This window comes from Mustelus asterias, chromosome 10 (assembly GCF_964213995.1).
Source record: "Mustelus asterias chromosome 10, sMusAst1.hap1.1, whole genome shotgun sequence".
Taxonomy (NCBI): Eukaryota; Metazoa; Chordata; class Chondrichthyes; order Carcharhiniformes; family Triakidae; genus Mustelus; species Mustelus asterias.
In genome coordinates this window covers 1486451-1505749 of record NC_135810.1, presented here as the reverse complement: position 1 = coordinate 1505749, position 19299 = coordinate 1486451, and the positions used below count along the sequence as shown (strand labels likewise).

Here is a 19299-nt window from a genome sequence, read left to right as displayed (position 1 = left end):
CGATTCCTCTTGGAAATTTCAGTCACAAGCTCTTGCTCAAACTGACCAATTATTTTAACAACAAATTAAGTAGCTGCAAAAAGAGGGACAACAAAACGTGCGGGAGTGACGGGGGAGTGGGATTAGACTGGGTGGGATATTAAAGGGTGCGGGGAGTGAGGGGGAGAGTGGGATTAGACTGGGTGGGATATTAAAGGGTGCGGGGAGTGAGGGGGAGAGTGGGATTAGACTGGGTGGGATATTAAAGGGTGCGGGGAGTGAGGAGGAGAGGGATTAAGCAGAATAGCCCATGTGAGAAACCATGATGAGGACCCGTCTACTGAGGTAGTTTGGGCTGAAGTTAGAAACAGGAAAGGAGAGGTCACCCTGTTGGGAGTCTTTTATAGACCTCCGAAAAGCTCAAGAGATGTAGAGGAAAGGATTGCAAAGATGATTCTGGATAGGAGCAAAAGTAACAGGGTAGTTGTTATGGGGTACTTTAACTTTACAAATATTGACTGGAAAAGCTATAGTTCGAGTATTTTAGAGGGGTTGGTTTTTGTCCAATGTGTGCAGGAAGGCTCCCTGACGCAGTATGTAGATAGACCAACAAGAGGTGAGGCCACATTGGATTTGGTACTGGGTAATGAACCAGGCCAGGTGTTAGATTTGGAGGTAAGGGAGCACTTTGGTGACAGTGACCACAATTTGATTACGTTTACTTTAGCAATGGAAAAGGATAGGTATATACCAAAGGGCAAGAGTTATAGCTGGGGGAAAGGAAATTATGATGCAATTAGACGAGATTTAGCTGGCATAGGTTGGGGAAGGAAACTGCAGGGGATGGGCACAATTGTAATGTGGAACTTGTTCAAGGAACAGCTACTACGCGTCCTTGATAAATATGTACCTGTCAGGCAGGGAGGAAGCAGTCGTGTGAGGGAACTGTGGTTTACTAAGGAGGTTGAATCTCTTGTGAAGAGGAAGAAGGAGACTTATGTTAAGGTGAGACCTGAAGGCTCAGTTAGGGCGCTTGAGAATTACAAGTCAGCCAGGAAGGACCTAAGGAAAGAGTTAAGAAGAGCCAGGAGGGGACATGAGAAGTCTTTGGCAGGTAGGATCAAGGAAAACCCTAAAGCTTTCTATAGGTATGTCAGGAATAAAAGAATGACTTGGGTAAGATTAGGGCCAGTCAAGGACAGTAGTCAGAAGTTGCGCATGGAGTCCGAAGAGATAGGAGAGGCACTAAATGAATATTTTTCATCGGTATTCACACTGGAGAGGGACAGTGTTGTCGAGGGGAGTACTGAGATGCAGGCTGTTGGACTGGATGGGATTGATGTTCATAAGGAGGAGGTGTTAGCAATTCTGGAAAGGGGAAAAATAGATAAGTCCCCTGGGCCGGATGGGATTTATCCTAGGATTCTCTGGGAGGCTAGAGAGGAGATTGCAGAGCCTTTGGCTTTGATCTTTGTGTCGTCATTGTCTACAGGAACAGTGCCAGAAGACTGGAGGATAGCAAATGTTGTCCCCTTGTTCAAGAAGGGGAGCAGGGACAACCCTGGTAATTATAGACCGGTGAGCCTTACTTCTGTTGTGGGCAAAGTATTGGAAAGGATTATAAGAGATAGGATTTATAATCACCTGGAAAGGAATAATTTGATTAGGGATAGTCAGCACGGTTTTGTGAAGGGTAGGTCGTGCCTCACAAACCTTATTGAGTTCTTTGAGAAGGTGACCAAAGAGGTGGATGAGGGTAAAGCGGTTGATGTGGTGTATATGGATTTCAGTAAAGCGTTTGATAAGGTTCCCCATGGTAAGCTTTTGCAGAAAATATGGACACATGGGATTGAGGGTGATTTAGTGGTTTGGATCAGGAATTGGCTAGCTGTAAGAAAACAGAGGGTGGTGGTTGATGGGAAATATTCATCCTGGAGTTCAGTTATTAGTGGTGTACCGCAAGGATCTGTTTTGGGGCCACTGCTGTTTGTCATTTTTATTAATGACCTGGATGAGGGCGTGGAAGGATGGATTAGTAAATTTGCGGATGACACTAAAGTCGGTGGAGTTGTAGACAGTGCGGAGGGAAGTGGCAGGTTACAGAGGGACATAGATAAGCTGTAGAGCTGGGCTGAGAGGTGGCAAATGGAGTTTAATGCGGAAAAGTGTGAGGTGATTCACTTTGGAAGGAGTAACAGGAATACAGAGTACTGGGCTAATGGAAAGATACTTGGTAGTGTGGATGAACAGAGGGATCTGGGTATCCATGTGCATAGATCCCTGAAAGTTGGCACCCAGGTTGATAGGGTTGTTAAGAAGGCGTACGGTGTGTTAGCTTTTATTGGTAGAGGGATTGAGTTTCGGAGCCAGGAGGTCATGCTGCAACTGTACAAAACTCTGGTGCGGCCGCATTTGGAGTATTGCGTACAGTTCTGGTCGCCGTATTATAGGAAAGATGTGGAAGTGTTGGAAAGGGTGCAGAGGAGATTTACCAGGATGTTGCCTGGTATGGTGGGAAAATTGTATGAGGAAAGGCTGAGGGGCTTGAGGTTGTTTTCGTTAGAGAGAAGAAGGTTAAGAGGTGACTTAATAGAGGCATACAAGATGATCAGAGGATTAGATAGGGTGGATAGTGAGAGCCTTTTTCCTTGGATGGTGATGGCTAGCATGAGGGGACATAGCTTTAAATTGAGGGGTGAGAGATATAGGACAGATGTTAGAGGTAGGTTCTTTACTCAGAGAGTGGTAAGGGCGTGGAATGCCCTGCCTGCAGCAGTAGTGGATTCGTCAACATTAAGAGCATTCAAATGGTTATTGGATAAACATATGGATGATATTGGAATAGTGTAGATCAGAGGGGCTTTAGATTGGTACCACTGGTCGGCGCAACATCGAGGGCCGAAGGGCCTGTACTGCGCTGTTCTATGTTCTATGTTCTATGCTTTGATAGAAACGTGGGAATTTTTGGACGTTTAAGAAAGCAGCGTTCATCGAGCTCATCTTCTCCCATTGCGGCAGCCCACTGAGACATCAGTAATGGAGTTATTGACCAATCACCATCATCAATCTCTCGGAACAGACTCAAACTTGAGGAATTCACATTTGTTGAACTGTTGCTGTTTCTTATAACAATCTGACACCTTCATGGTTATTTTTACAATGAGCAGATTTTTATTTCTTGTTCTAAGATTGGTAATATAACCACTGCACTCTGTGAGATTTAGGTATATGAAGGTATATTTAAGTTTGCTAACATCCTATAATAAACAGCAGTGTTTACACTCTTTTCCATACCTTGTGATGTGCTTTATATCTCCTGAGATACTGAATGTTATTCCTCTAGGATTGACCTTTGGAACGCCAGTAATCTCAAGTTTGGTGATGAATTTCTCGGAGAATTACGCCTCCCTTTGAACGTTCTAAAGCAGTCTTCTTCTCATCAAGCATGGTAATCGAGTGCTCACTGAATTTAACCATTCCTTCTTTAATCACACCTGGTGCAGACCCAACAGCAGTTAACATGATGAACTTGCAGGTGCCTCGAGACCGGCAACTGCCCCTCACTTGCCTGCGTTAGACGGAGGAAAGCCAGACTGGACTTTCCCTCCAGAAATGCTTCTAGAAACCTCCTGGCAAAGTGCACAGGACAAGTGTGCTGTCGTGGAGGGCAGCATCATGGTTCCTCTCTTTGCGGTCATGTGGTTGAATTGAGCACCGCTGACCACCTTACTCGAGTTACAGTTGCAAAGGTTTAGAAAGAGGCAGAGACTCCAGACTCACAACAATGTGTTTGACTCTTAAATGCCCTCTGAAATGGCTGAGTGAGCCACCCAGTTTAAGGGGCAATTAGGAGTGGGTAATAAATGTTGGCCTTGCCCGCACCCCATTGTTGTGGCTTCGATGTCAGCCTTTTAATTGATCGCAGCTTCACCCTTCGAGTAACCAAACAAGTAACAGAGTTCTCTTAAACAGCTGTTTGAATACAAGCTACAGCAAGGACGCTGGGAAGCTACTGTTCACATCCCTGTAGCTAGCCAGTGTGTCTTTATCCCTGTAGCTAGCCAGAGTGGCATATTCCAAAATACAGAGGCAATTAAAGTTTTCAAAATCGATTACAAGTAATTAACATAAACCAATCACAATCACCTTACACTTGCTTCATTATAATATCCAATCAGTGTGAAAGGTTCAGAGTACTGCTTGTTTCTGTACCTGAGGATCACTCCCATCTCCCAGTTACAGATGTCTGATTTATGCGCTTTGCCAGACTAATGTCCGAGGTGTTTGTCTGTGAAGACTCTTATAAGAAGACCTTTGTTTTCCAGCCTGAATGATGTTTAAACTTGTGTGAGACTATTAACCCTTTCACCATGAATTAATGGGGGCGATTCTCCCAGCCCGCTGCGCTGTGGGGCCAGCGACCGCACCGGGGGGAGTATCGGTGGGGCAACGATCCAGGGTTGGTGTGCTGGCCAGTGATCGGGCAGCCGGCAGCGCGGGGCCACTGCGCATGCGCTGATCTCGGTGATGACAGATGAGTGCGTGCGCAGTGGCACGCTCAGCGCTCTGCTGCCGGCCTCTCCAGCGGGAACACACCCCGTCCACTGGTTTTTATCCTGATTCACGCTCGCGCACTCTGCAGTGCACTGCGTGTGGGAGATTCAGTTTGAAAATCCTGCTGAAAAAAACCAGTGGGATTTACTCCAGTTTTTACACGAATTCGACACTTAGAATGTTTTTGGGAGAATCCCACCCAATAAATTTAAAAATGATCAGCTGACACCGCAGAATGATCTGTGCCATTCGCTCGTTTTTTATTCTCTCCCAGTCCATATTTATTTCCCGTTCATTATTACCCAGAGGGCTGTTCAGCAGAGTCAACCACATTGCTGTGGGTCTGGAGTCACATGTAGGCCAGGCCGGGTAAGGACAGCAGATTTCCTTCCCTAAAGGACATTAGTGAACAGATGGGTTTTTCCGACAATCATAGTCATGGACTCCTACAGTGCAGAAAATTCCCGTTGCCCAATCACATTTATTTACTTCCAGTTTTTTTTTTGGAAGCTAAATTGAAGCTGATTGGATAAGAAGTGGATCACGAATCATATCATGAAGTTTATTGGATGTGATTTTGCAACATTTCACACCAGGATTTTACTGACTATCTGTGTGTGACGTCCAAGGTGTGGAACATGGGACACGCTCAGTTTATTTTACAGAAAACCACGTTTATTTAATGCATTACACAAGCGTGCAGAGGGTTAGGAATATTTATTTGGTATTTCTGTTGCAATATCTGTGATTTGTAATTTCTTGTTGTTGTGTCCCAGGTATTTCCTGCAGCCCAGAGATAACGGCAAGCCCATTAAACCGGTAGACTTGGGTTCCTTGCGACTGAATGTCGTTTACACAGAAGACCATGTTTTCCCATCCCAGTATTACGACCCATTGAGAGACCTTTTACTAAAATCAGCAGATGTTGAGGTATGATTGTGTTTGCGAACCCTGATCTTACCCCAAAGTCTAACTTACTACCCTAACCCCTCACTCTAACCCCTAACCCGAACCCTAACCCGAACCCTAATCTGTAACCCCTATCCCGAACCCTAACCCCAATCTTACCCCAAAGTCTAATTTATTGCCGTAACTCTAACCCTAACCCTAACCCCAACCTCTAACCCCTAAACCTAACCCTAACCCTAATCTGTAACCCCTATCCCGAACCCTAACCCCAGTCTTACCCCAAAGTCTAATTTACTGCCGTAACTCTAACCCTAACCCTAATCCCTAACCCTAACCCCAACCTCTAACCCCTAAACCTAACCCTAACCCTAATCCCTAACCCTAACCCTAACCCCAACATCTAACCCGCAAACCTAACCCTAATCCTAATCCCTGACCCTAACCCTAACCTTAACCCTAATCCTAATCCTAATCCTAATCCTAATCCCTAACCCTAACCCCTAACCCTAATCCTAATCCCAAATTAGGAGATAAAGGCACCGAAACAAGGAAGCATGAACCAAACCATTATTCTAATCTAGGAGATTAATTATTAAATCTGCAGATAATATTTTTAATTGTCCGAATGGAATGACAAAATAGATGAGAAAGGAACAGATAATATTATAAATGCTGGAAATACTCGGCAGGTCGGGCAGCGTCTGTGGAGAGAGAAACAGAGTTAATGGCAGGAATTCTCCGACCGCCCGTGGCTGGGATTCTCTGTCCGACCGGCAGTGCTGGTGAGGCAGGTGAAATCGGAGAATCCCGGTTAATGTTTCAGTCTGTGACTTTTCAACAAAACTGAAAGAAACGAGAGATTTGAAAGTTTTTGAACGGAGTACAGAGGCCGGAAAAGACGGGAAAAGGAGGTGAAAAAACAAGAGGGGATGTTATTTTATTAGTGTCACAAGTAGGCTTACATTAACACTGCAATGAAGTTACTGTGAAAATCCCCCAGTCGCCACACTCCAACGCCTGTTCGGGTACACTGAGGGAGAATTTAGCATGGCCAATGCACCTAACCAGCACATCTTTCAGACTGTGGGAGGAAACCGGAGCACCTGGAGGAAACCCACGCAGACATGGGGAGAACGTGCAGACTCCGCACAGACAGTGACCCAAGCCGGGAATGGAACCCGGGTCCCTGACGCTGTGAGGCAGCAGTGCTAACCACTGTCATCGTGCCGTGTCTGTGATAGGCTGGTAGGAAGGAGAGATTAAATGATGGAAGGCATGACAGTGCAAAGCAAAATGAGACTGAGAAAGAAAGATCAGGTATGTGTGGGGCAAGTGTCAATGATCAGTGCAGAATTACTGACAATGAGAGAAACATGGAGATTCCGGAAAGCAGGAAATCTCTCCCCCCCTCAAAATGTAGAGGATCCCACCACCCCTCCCCCACCGCACCACCCCCCCCTCCCTCCCCCCCACCCCGCCCCCGTTAAAGGTAAGACTCTCGAGTTGTTCGTATTGAATATTCCAGCAAAAAAAAAGACTGAAAAGCGAGGAAAGAATTGTTTCTTCTTCAAAGTCAGGGTAGATCCGTTCAAGTCCCTGGGTCTCGACGGGCTGAATGGCCTCTTTCTGCACAGCACGGACTCGATGGAGCATAAACACCAGCATGGAGCAGTTGGGCCAAATGGCCTGTTTCTGTGCTGTGTTGTGAATTTAGAATAGGATCAGTTCCATGATGAGAAATTCTCCTCCTGTTCCTGGCTGCACCTTCTGGGGCTGTTTCCTGACAGTGAAGTGACAGGTTCGGTGGATTGGCCAGGCTAAATTGCCCCTTAGTGTCCCAAGATGTGTAGGTTAGGGGAATTAGCAGGGTAAATACGTGGGGTTATGGGGTTAGGGCCTAGGTAAGATGTTCTGTTGGAGAGTCGGTGCAGATTCGATGGGCCAAATGGCCTCCTTCTGCGCTCTGGGTATTTTATGGATTCTGCCTTGCCCCTGTTGTCTGATGTTACTGTGCAGCTGTGCAGCTCATCGCTGCCCTCTCCTGTTGGTCTCTTGTTAATACATCACCTGGAAACAGTAATTACAGTGAAAGCAAGATGTGTAGATGCCGGGGTTGGACTGGGGTAAACACAGTAAGAAGTCTCATAACACCAGGTTAAAGTCCAACAGGTTTATTTGGTAGCACAAGCTTTCAGTGCGCTGCTCCTTCATCAGGTGAGTGCAGGATTTGTTTCACAAACAAGACATATACAGACACAAACTCAGTTACAAGATAATGGTTGGAATGCGAGCCTTAACAGGTAATCAAGTCTTAAAGATACAGACAATGTGAGTGGAGAGAGGGTTAAGCACAGGTTAAAGAGATGTGTATTGTCTCCAGCCAGGACAGTTAGTGAGATTTTGCAAGCCCTCTGCAAGACACGGATGCCATCATCTCACGTGAGAACACCATCCACCAGGTACACGGTACATACACTTGCAACTCGGCCAACGTTGTCTACCTGATACGCTGCAGGAAAGGATGTCCCGAGGCATGGTACATTGGGGAAACCATGCAGACGCTGCGATAACAAATGAATGAACACCGCTCGACAATCACCAGTCAGGAGTGTTCTCTTCCTGTTGGGGAACGCTTCAGCGGTCATGGGCATTCAGCCTCTGATCTTCGGGTAAGCGTTCTCCAAGGCGGCCTTCACGACACACGACAATGCAGAAGCGCTGAGCAGAGACTGATAGCCAAGTTCCGCACACATGAGGACGGCCTAAACCGGGATCTTGGGTTCATGTCACACTATCTGTAACCCCCACGACTTGCCTGGGCTTGCAAAATCTCACTAACTGTCCTGGCTGGAGACAATACACACCTCTTTAACCTGTGCTTAACCCTCTCTCCACTCACATTGTCTGTACCTTTAAGACTTGATTACCTGTAAAGACTCACATTCCAAACATTATCTTGTAAATTGGGTCTGTGTCTATATATGCCCTGTTTGTGAACACAACTCCCACTCACCTGATGAAGGAGCGAGACTCCGAAAGCTGGTGCTGCCAAATAAACCTGTTGGACTTTAACCTGGTGTTGAGAGACTACTTACAGTGAAAGCAGCAAGGACAAGCATCACATTTCAACCTGGAAGGATTGGGATCGATAATTACAGTCAACAGCTCCTGCTGATGAGCTAGCACAGCTATGCTGGGCCGAATATCCTCCTTCACTCAGTAATTCCTTCCCGTGGTGCTTTCCCATTTCTCCAGTCTTGCTCCAGTGAGGATGTTAAGATTGAGTGGATTTTGATGCTGTTTTTCTCTGTAACCACCCCCTCCCTCTTTACTCTCCGCAGCCAGTCTCTGCTTCGGCCGCTCATGTGTTGGGTGAGGTGTGTCGAGAGAAGCAGGAAGCCTCCATCCCCCTGGTCAGACTCTTCCTACACTATGGGAAGATTGTTCCCTTCATCAGTGCGATTGCCAACGCTGAAATAAACAGGACCTTGTGAGTAAAACGATTAAAAACCTCGCTGAATCTGAGCGCTGTTTATACAAATACATAAACCGTGTTTCCTGTCTCCCTCTATCTTTGTTTCGATGCCGCGTGCACTGCTTCCCATTCAGGCAGCAAGTCCCATTTTTAAATTCTCATCCCTGTTTTCAGGTCCCTCCGTGGCCTCACTCTTCCCCGTCTCTGTCACCTCCTCCAGCCCCGCCACCCCCAAGAGCCCTGCGCCCTCTAACTCCACCCTCTAACCCCGCCCTCTAACTCCAGCCTCTAACTCCGCCCTCTAACCCCGCCCTCTAACTCCACCCTCTAACTCCGCCCTCTAACTCCGCCCTCTAACTCCACCCTCTAACCCCGCCCCCTAATTCCGCCCTCTAACTCCACCCTCTAACTCCGCCCTCTAACTCCATCCTCTAACTCCACCCTCTAACCCCGCACCCTAATTCCGCCCTCTAACCCTGCCCTCTAACCCCGCCCTCTAACTCCATCCTCTAACTCCACCCTCTAACCCCGCCCTCTAACTCCACCCTCTAACCCCGCCCTCTAACCCCGCCCTCTAACTCCACCCTCTAACCCCGCCCTCTAACCCCGCCCTCTAACTCCACCATCTAACCCCGCCCTCTAACCCCACCCTCTAACCCCGCCCTCTAACTCCACCATCTAACCCCGCCCTCTAACTCCGCCCTCTAACTCCACCCTCTAACCCCGCCCTCTACCTCCACCCTCTAACTCCACCCTCTAACTCCATCCTCTAACTCCACCCTCTAACCCCGCCCTCTAACTCCACCCACTAACTCCAGCCTCTAACTCCACCCTCTAACCCCACCCTCTAACTCCGCCCTCTAACTCCATCCTCTAACTCCACCCTCTAACCCCACCCTCTAACTCCATCCTCTAACTCCACCCTCTAACTCCACCCTCTAACCCCGCCCTCTAACTCCATCCTCTAACTCCACCCTCTAACCCCGCCCTCTAACTCCGCCCTCTAACTCCACCCTCTAACTCCGCCCTCTAACTCCGCCCTCTAACTCCGCCCTCTACCTCCATCCTCTAACTCCGCCCTCTAACTCCGCCCTCTACCTCCACCCTCTAACTCCATCCTCTAACTCCGCCCTCTAACTCCACCCTCTAACTCCATCCTCTAACTCCACCCTCTAACCCCGCCCTCTAACTCCATCCTCTAACTCCACCCTCTAACCCCGCCCTCTAACTCCACCCTCTAACTCCGCCCTCTACCTCCACCCTCTAACTCCGCCCTCTACCTCCACCCTCTAACTCCGCCCTCTAACTCCGCCCTCTAACTCCGCCCTCTACCTCCACCCTCTAAGTCCGCCCTCTAACTCCGCCCTCTACCTCCACCCTCTAACCCCGCCCTCTAACCCTGCCCTCTAACTCCGCCCTCTAACTCCACCCTCTAACTCCGCCCTCTAACTCCGCCCTCTAACTCCGCCCTCTAACTCCACCCTCTAACTCCGCCCTCTAACTCCGCCCTCTACCTCCATCCTCTAACTCCACCCTCTAACCCCGCCCTCTAACTCCACCCTCCAACCCCGCCCTCTAACCCCGCCCTCTAACTCCACCCTCTAACCCCGCCCTCTAACCCAGCCCTCTAACTCCACCCTCTAACCCCGCCCTCTAACTCCGCCCTCTAACTCCGCCCTCTAACTCCATCCTCTAACTCCACCCTCTAACTCCATCCTCTAACTCCGCCCTCTAACTCCGCCCTCTAACTCCATCCTCTAACTCCACCCTCTAACTCCGCCCTCTAACTCCGCCCTCTAACTCCGCCCTCTAACTCCAGCCTCTAACTCCGGCCTCTAACCCCGCCCTCTAACTCCGCCCTCTAACCCCGCCCTCTGACTCCGGCCTCTAACTTCGCCCTCTAACTCCGCCCTCTAACCCCGCCCTTTAACTCCACCCTCTAACCCCGCCCTCTAACCCCGCCCCCTAACTCCGCCCTCTAACTCCACCCTCTAACCCCGCCCTCTAACCCCGCCCTCTAACTCCATCCTCTAACCCCGCCCTCTAACCCCGCCCCCTAATTCCACCCTCTAACTCCGCCCTCTAACTCCACCCTCTAACCCCGCCCTCTGACTCCGCCCTCTAACTCCGCCCTCTAACTCCGGCCTCTAACTCTGCCCTCTAACTCCGCCCTCTAACTCCGCCTTCTAACTCCGCCCTCTAACTCCGCCCTCTAACCCCGCCCTCTAACCCCGCCCTCTAATTCCACCCTCTGACTCCACCCTCTAACTCCGCCCTCTAACTCCGCCCTCTAACTCTGCCCTCTAACTCCGGCCTCTAACTCCGCCCTCTAACTCCGGCCTCTAACGCCGCCCTCTACCTCCGCCCTCTAACCCCGCCCCCTAATTCCGCCCTCTAATTCCACCCTCTGACTCCGGCCTCTAACCCCGCCCTCTACCTCCGCCCTCTAATCCCGCCCCCTAATTCCGCCCTCTAACTCCACCCTCTAACTTCGCCTTCTAACTCCGCCCTCTAACTCCGCCCTCTAACTCCCCCCTCTAACCCCGTCCCCTAATTCCGCCCTCTAACTCCGCCCTCTAACTCCGGCCTCTAACTCCGCCCTCTAACTCCGACCTCTAACTCCGCCCTCTGACTCCACCCTCTAACTCCACCCTCTGACTCCGCCTTCTGACTCCATCCTCTGACTCCATCCTCTAACTCCACCCTCTAATTCCACCCTCTAACTCCACCCTCTAACCCCGCCCTCTAACTCTGCCCTCTAACTCCACCCCCTAACTCCACCCTCTAACTCCACACCCTAACTCCGCCCTCTAACCCCGCCCCCTAATTCCGCCCTCTAACTCCGCCCTCTAACTCCGGCCTCTAACTCCGCCCTCTAACTCCGACCTCTAACTCCGCCCTCTGACTCCATCCTCTAACTCCACCCTCTAACTCCACCCTCTGACTCCGCCCTCTGACTCCATCCTCTGACTCCATCCTCTAACTCCACCCTCTAATTCCACCCTCTAACTCCACCCTCTAACCCCGCCCTCTAACCCCGCCCTCTAACTCCACCCCCTAACTCCACCCTCTAACTCCACACCCTAACTCCGCCCTCTAACTCCGCCCTCTAACTCCGCCCTCTAACTCCGCCCTCTAATTCCACCCTCTAACTCCGCCCTCTAACTCCGCCCTCTAACTCTGCCCTCTAACTCCACCCTCTAACTCCACACCCTAACTCCGCCCTCTAACTCCGTCCTCTAACTCCGTCCTCTAACTCCGCCCTCTAACTCCGCCCTCTAATTCCACCCTCTAACTCCGCCCTCTAACTCCGCCCTCTAACTCTGCCCTCTAACTCCGCCCTCTAACTCTGCCCTCTAACTCCACCCTCTAACTCTGCCCCCTAACCCCACCCCCTAACCCTACCCTCTAACTCCGCCCTCTAACTCCGCCCTCTAACTCTGCCCTCTAACTCCACCCTCTAACTCTGCCCCCTAACCCCACCCCCTAACCCCACCCTCTAACTCCGCCCTCTAACTCCGCCCTCTAACTCTGCCCCCTAACCCCACCCTCTAACTCCGCCCTCTAACTCCGCCCTCTAACTCTGCCCTCTAACTCCGCCCTCTAACTCCACACCCTAACTCCGCCCTCTGACTCCGCCCTCTGACTCCGCCCTCTAACTCCGCCCTCTAACTCCACCCTCTGACTCCGCCCTCTAACTCCACCCTCTAACTCCGCCCTCTAATTCCGCCCTCTAACTCCGCCCTCTAACCCCGCCCTCTAACCCCACCCTCTTGCGCTACTCCCGAATTGTCCCTGTAAGTTCAGCTGCCTGAGCCTCAAGCTCTCGAATTCCCTCCCCAGATCTCTCGCAACTCTTTTCACGGCACAGGAACACAGTGGTTAGCACTGCTGCCTCACAGCACCAGGGACCCGGGTTCGATTCCAGCCTTGGGTCACTGTCTGTGTGGAGTCTGCATGTTCTCCCCGTGTCTGCATGGGTTTCCTCCCGCTGTCCGAAAGGCTTGCTGGTTGGGTGCATTGACCGTGCTAAATTGCCCCTTAGTGTCAGGGGGACTTGCTAGGGTAGATTCATGGGTTAATGGGTGGGATTTGGTTGGTGCAGACTCGATGGGCTGAATGGCCTCCTTCTGCACTGTAGGATTCTATGATTCTAGTTTAAAGCACTTCATATCAACTACCTCTTCGACCAAGCTTTTTAGTCACTTTTTGTACATTTTATTAGTGTCACAAGTCGGCTTACATTAACACTGCGATGAAGTTACTGTGAAAATCCCCTAGTCGTCACACTCCAGCGCCTGTTCGGGTACTCTGAGGGAGAATTTAGCATGGCCAATGCACCCTAACCAACACGTTTTTCAGACTGCAGGAGGAAACCGGAGCACCCGGAGGAAACCCACGCAGACACGGGGAGAATGTGCAGACTCCGCACAGACAGTGACCCAAGTCGGGAATCGAACCTGGGTCCCTGGCGCTGTGAGGCAGCAGCGCTAACCACTGTGCCACCGTGCTGTCTGCCCGTTCCAATGTCTCAAATCCTGTTTAATATCACTCCTGGTAAATGGATCGGGATGTTTTCCTGTGTTCAAGCTGCTATTTCAATATGTGCTCATAAGATATAGGAGCAGAATGAGGCCATTCAGCCCATCGAGTTCGCTCTGCCATTCGATCATGGTTGATATGCTCCTCATCCCCATTTTCCTGCCTTCTCCCCATAACCCTTCAACCCATTCCCAATTAAAAATCTGTCTAACTCCTCCTTAAATTTACTCACTGTCCCAGCATGCACCGCACTTTGGGACAGCGAATTCCAGAGGTTCAGAGTTGTTGCTTTCTATCAGGGGTTGGGTAGTACTGGAGTCAGCTCAACCCCGGGTCACTGAGCGTAAACATGTCCTGGTTAACAGTCATCCCCCCCCCCCCGCCCCCGCCGACCCCCACCAAACCACCCCCCCCCCCCCGATCCCGGCTGATCCTGGTCGGATGCGAGGAGGCACCGTAATGATGTGTTGCGACTGGGGATGAGACCAGTGCTGGGAATGTTCGCTATGGAAAGCCTCTCACAGACACTCTCGATTTGGTCGCGGTATTCCATCCCTTTAGCTACGCAGATTTATTCCTTTTACAGGGATCCAAACACCATCTTCCGAGGGAACTCCTTAACCTCCAAGTGCATCGATGAGACAATGAAACTGGCGGGGAGGCATTACCTCCAAGTCACCCTGAAACCCATCGTGGACGAGGTGAGCAGCACCAACCCACCTCTCGCCCCCCCCCCCCGCCCCCCCACACACTCACGCACACTCACACACTCACACACTCACACACACACACTCACACACACTCACACACTCATGCACACACTCACACATTCGCATACACACACACACACACGCACACACACACTCACGCACACACACACGCACACACACACGCACACACACACACGCACACACACACTCACGCACACACTCACTCACACACGCACACACACACACTCACACACACTCACGCACACACACTCGCACACACACTCACGCACACACTCACACACTCACGCACACACTCACACACACATTCGCACACACACTCACGCACACACACACACACACGCACTCACACACACACACACACTCACACACACACTCACACACACACTCACACACACACTCACGCACACACTCACACACACTCACGCCCACACTCACGCACACTCACACACACGCACTCACACACACACACACTCACACACACACTCACGCATACACTCACACACACACACACTCACACACACACTCACACACACACTCACGCACACTCACACACTCATTCGCACACACACTCACGCACACACTCACACACACGCACTCACACACACATTCGCACACTCACACACACGCACTCACTCACACACATTCGCACACACGCACTCACACACACACACACACATTCGCACACACACTCACACACACACTCACACACACACACTCACACACACACTCACACACACACTCACACACACTCACACACACACTCACACACACTCACACTCACACACACTCACACACACACTCACACACACACACTCACACACACTCACACACACACTCACACACACTCACACACACACACACTCACACACACTCACACTCACACACACTCACACACACACACACACATTCGCACACACACTCACACACACACTCACACACACACACTCACACACACATCACACACACACTCACACACACTCACACTCACACACACTCACACACACACACTCACACACACACACTCACACACACTCACACACACACTCACACACACTCACACACACACACACTCACACACACTCACACTCACACACACTCACACACACTCACACACACACACACACACACTCACACACACTCACACTCACACACACTCACACACACACACTCACACACACACACTCACATACACTCACACTCACACACACTCACACACACACACTCACACACACACACTCACACACACTCACACACACACTCACACACACTCACACACACTCACACTCACACACACTCACACACACACACTCACACTCACACACACTCACACACACTCACACACACACTCACACACACTCACACACACACTCACACACACTCACACTCACACTCACACACACTCACACACACTCACACACACACACACACACACTCACACACACTCACACTCACACACACTCACACACACTCACACACACACACACTCACACACACTCACACACACTCACACACACTCACACTCACACACACTCACACACACTCACACACACACTCACACACACTCACACACACTCACACACACACTCACACACACTCACACTCACACACACTCACACTCACACACACTCACACTCACACACACTCACACACACACTCACACACACTCACACTCACACACACTCACACTCACACACACTCACACTCACACACACTCACACACACACACACTCACACACACACTCACACACACACACACACACACTCACACACACTCACACTCACACACACTCACACACACACTCACACACACTCACACTCACACACACTCACACTCACACACACTCACACTCACACACACTCACACACACACACACTCACACACACACTCACACACACACACACACACACACACTCACACACACTCACACTCACACACACTCACACACACACTCACACACACTCACACTCACACACACTCACACTCACACACACTCACACACACACACATGTCAATATTGGGTGAAAGAATCTGAACTCCTTTCTGCCTTCATTACAATGTGTGTGAATCTAACGTTAATGAAGTTTACAGTAAACCCAGTGGGTGGTAATAGGTTCTTAGCAAAGGAAGGATCTCAGAATGATGGGATGTGTAAGATTTACACAAACCCGGGTGCAATATTTGAGTTGACTGGAAGGTGAATCCTGAATCTTTTTTTGGAATTTATTTTACAGATCTGTGAAACCCACAAACCGTGTGAGATTGACCCAGTGAAACTGAGAGACGGAGAGAACCTGGAGTCGAATATGGTGAGAGTTTCTGGTGTTTGTAACAGTTGGTGATCTCTCTTTCTGAGGCTCAGTGTTTGATGGTGGATTCTGTTACAGGACAATCTCAGGCAATACGTGGAAAGAATTTTCAATGTCATCACGAAGTCTGGCATGAGTTGTCCCACTGTGATGTGTGACATCTTCTTCTCACTGAGGGAATCTGCTGCCAAGAGATTCCAAGGTAAAGCAACCCACCCTCGCTCTCACTCTCGTCCCGTCAATGCTCAACGCCATTCCCAACTCCCCAGATACTGAAACGGTTCCTGTCCACGTGCAACAAGAGTTGGACAATTCCAGGCTTGTGCTGACAAGTGGCACGTAGCCACACAAGTGCCAGGCAATAATCCAGGGGAGATTCGGAAAGAATGTTCCCGATGGTGGGGAAGTCCAGAACTAGGAGTCATAGTTTGAGGATAAGGGGTAAATATTTGGTGAGGAGAGATTTCTTCACCCAGAGAGTGGTGAATGTGTGGAATTCACTCCCACAAAAAGTAGTTCAGGGCAAAACATTGTCTGAAACTATAAAGGGTTGTGAATGTAGCCCAATCCATCACTCAAACCAGCCTCCCATCCATTGACTCTGTCTACACTTCCCGCTGCCTCGGCAAAGCAGCCAGCATAATCAAGGACCCCACGAACCCCGCACATTCTCTCTTCCATCTTCCGTCGGAAAAAAGATACAAAAGTCTGAGGTCATGTACCAACTGACTCAAGAACAGCTTCTTCCCTGCTGCTGTCAGACTTTTGAATGGACCTACCTCGCATTAAGTTGATCTTCCTCTACACCCTAGCTATGACTGTAACATTGCACTCTGCACTCTCTCTTTTCCTTCTCTATGAACAGTATGCTTTGTCTGTATAGCGCGCAAGAAACAATACTTTTCACTGTATGTTAATATATGCGACAATAATAAATCAAATCAATGATTTCAAAAAGAAATTCGAAACAGGGTTATGTTGATTGGTCATGTTCAATTGCCCCTTAGTGTCAGGGGGACTAGCAGGATAAATATGTGGGTTTACGGGGATAGGTCCTGGGTGGGATTGTTGTCGGTGCAGGCTTGATAGGCTGAATGGCCTCCTTCTGCACTGCAGGGATTCTATGATACTGTATAGCTCTTGGGGCTAAAGGGATCGAGGGATATGGGGGGAGGGGGGGATCAGGATATTGAATTCGATGGTGAGCCGTGATCAAAATGAATGGTGGAGCAGGCTTGAAGGGCCGAATGGCCTCCTCCTGCTTCTAGTTTCTATGTTTCTATGAGAATTGAAGCTGGAACCTCGGTTATTTTTCCAGACGATGCTGATGTTCGCTACACTGCTGTCAGCAGTTTTATCTTCCTCCGCTTCTTTGCCCCGGCCATTCTTTCACCAAACCTGTTCCAGCTTCACCCGCATCATCCGGTAAGTAGAAAACACGGACTTTGTCACTGAACGCAGAACAAACACATCCAGGGGCTGAACTAATGCAATAGTCAGGAGGCATTCTGGAAAACCCCGTGAAGTGGAGTACAGAAGGGCAAACAAACACAGAGATGGAAATGTTAGCATCGCAATGAGAAACCTGTCCAAGCACACTGGTCTGTGTGGCCTCTCCGTCCCGTTCCCCACAGTCACACTGACTCCTGAAGCTAATCCGAGTGTTTGTGTCCTTTACGTTTACTCAGTATCTATCCGGCATCTTTCCTTTTTGGAATGTTTTGGTTTTAATTGTGACAAAGCATTTCGTGTTCCGTTAACTCCCGTTATCTGCGATGCAATGGAAGCGCCTTGACCTCTGTGTCAGAAGTTCGCGGGGCTCGAGTTCCACTGCACAGATTTGATCACATGATCCAGCCTGACCGAGGGGGCGCTGCACTGTCAGAGGTGCAGTTTTTCAGATGTGATGTTGGACAGAGGCCCCATCTGCCCCCTTGGGTAGATGCAGCCACAGCTTTGAAGATGAGCCGGGGAGGGGGGTTGCAGGGGGAGGGGGAGAGATGGGGGGGGGGGGGGGGCGATGGGCTTGGGGTCGGCGGGGGAGGTTCTCTCTGATACCCTGACCAATACTTATCCATGATGTGGAGATGCCGGCGTTGGACTGGGGTAAACACAGTAAGAAGTCTCACAAATCCTGGTTAAAGTCCAACAGGTTTATTTGGTAGCAAAAGCCACGAGCTTTCGGAGCGCTGCCCCTTCGTCAGGTGAGGTCACCTGATGAAGGGGCAGCACTCCGAAAGCTCGTGGCTTTTGCTACAAATAAATCTGTTGGACTTTAATCAGGGGTTGTGAGACTTCTTACAATATTAACCTCTCAGACAAGGTCACTCAAACAGATTGGTCAATTATCTCAGCGACTTTCTTTCTAAAAATTGGCAACCACCTTTCACACATCAGCCACATTCAACCCATCTCCAAATACACTGACCATACCTTCTGGAGAGTGAGTGAGTGAGTGAAGGAGGGAGCGAGGGAGCGAGCGACACGCAGTCAGGAGGAACAGGGGACTCTGGTTCCCAAAGTTCTCCACCACTGGGGGGCTTCCTCACCTCATGCTGAGGTCATTGATAGAGATCGATTGCTGTAATCTATCAGTAATTAGAACAAAGCTGATGACACCAACAAAATGGACACAAAGATCTTTGCCCCTTTCCCTTAGAAGACTGGTATTTATAGTGTTATTGGCAGAAAATTATAGCTGAAAAAAAAGACAAACTGTTGAAGCTTTTTGTCTTGCACTCATCAGAGTCAAAGTGAGTAACAATTTATACTGCATGAGAAAAGGGTGCTGATTGGATGGCA

At 49.9% G+C, this 19299-nt stretch overlaps 1 protein-coding gene across 2 annotated transcripts in view; it reads left to right on the top strand.

Moving 5' to 3' along the window:
* rasa3 (RAS p21 protein activator 3) overlaps window positions 1-19299 on the top strand; it is a 138761-nt gene that overhangs the window by 96852 nt on the left and 22610 nt on the right. For both annotated transcript variants that reach the window (XM_078221484.1, XM_078221485.1), the window contains exons 9-15: window positions 3323-3427; window positions 5310-5463; window positions 8784-8932; window positions 14046-14160; window positions 16423-16497; window positions 16576-16699; window positions 17816-17922. In XM_078221484.1, coding sequence (XP_078077610.1) covers window positions 3323-3427; window positions 5310-5463; window positions 8784-8932; window positions 14046-14160; window positions 16423-16497; window positions 16576-16699; window positions 17816-17922 — 829 coding nt within the window. The remainder of the gene's footprint in view (window positions 1-3322; window positions 3428-5309; window positions 5464-8783; window positions 8933-14045; window positions 14161-16422; window positions 16498-16575; window positions 16700-17815; window positions 17923-19299) is intronic.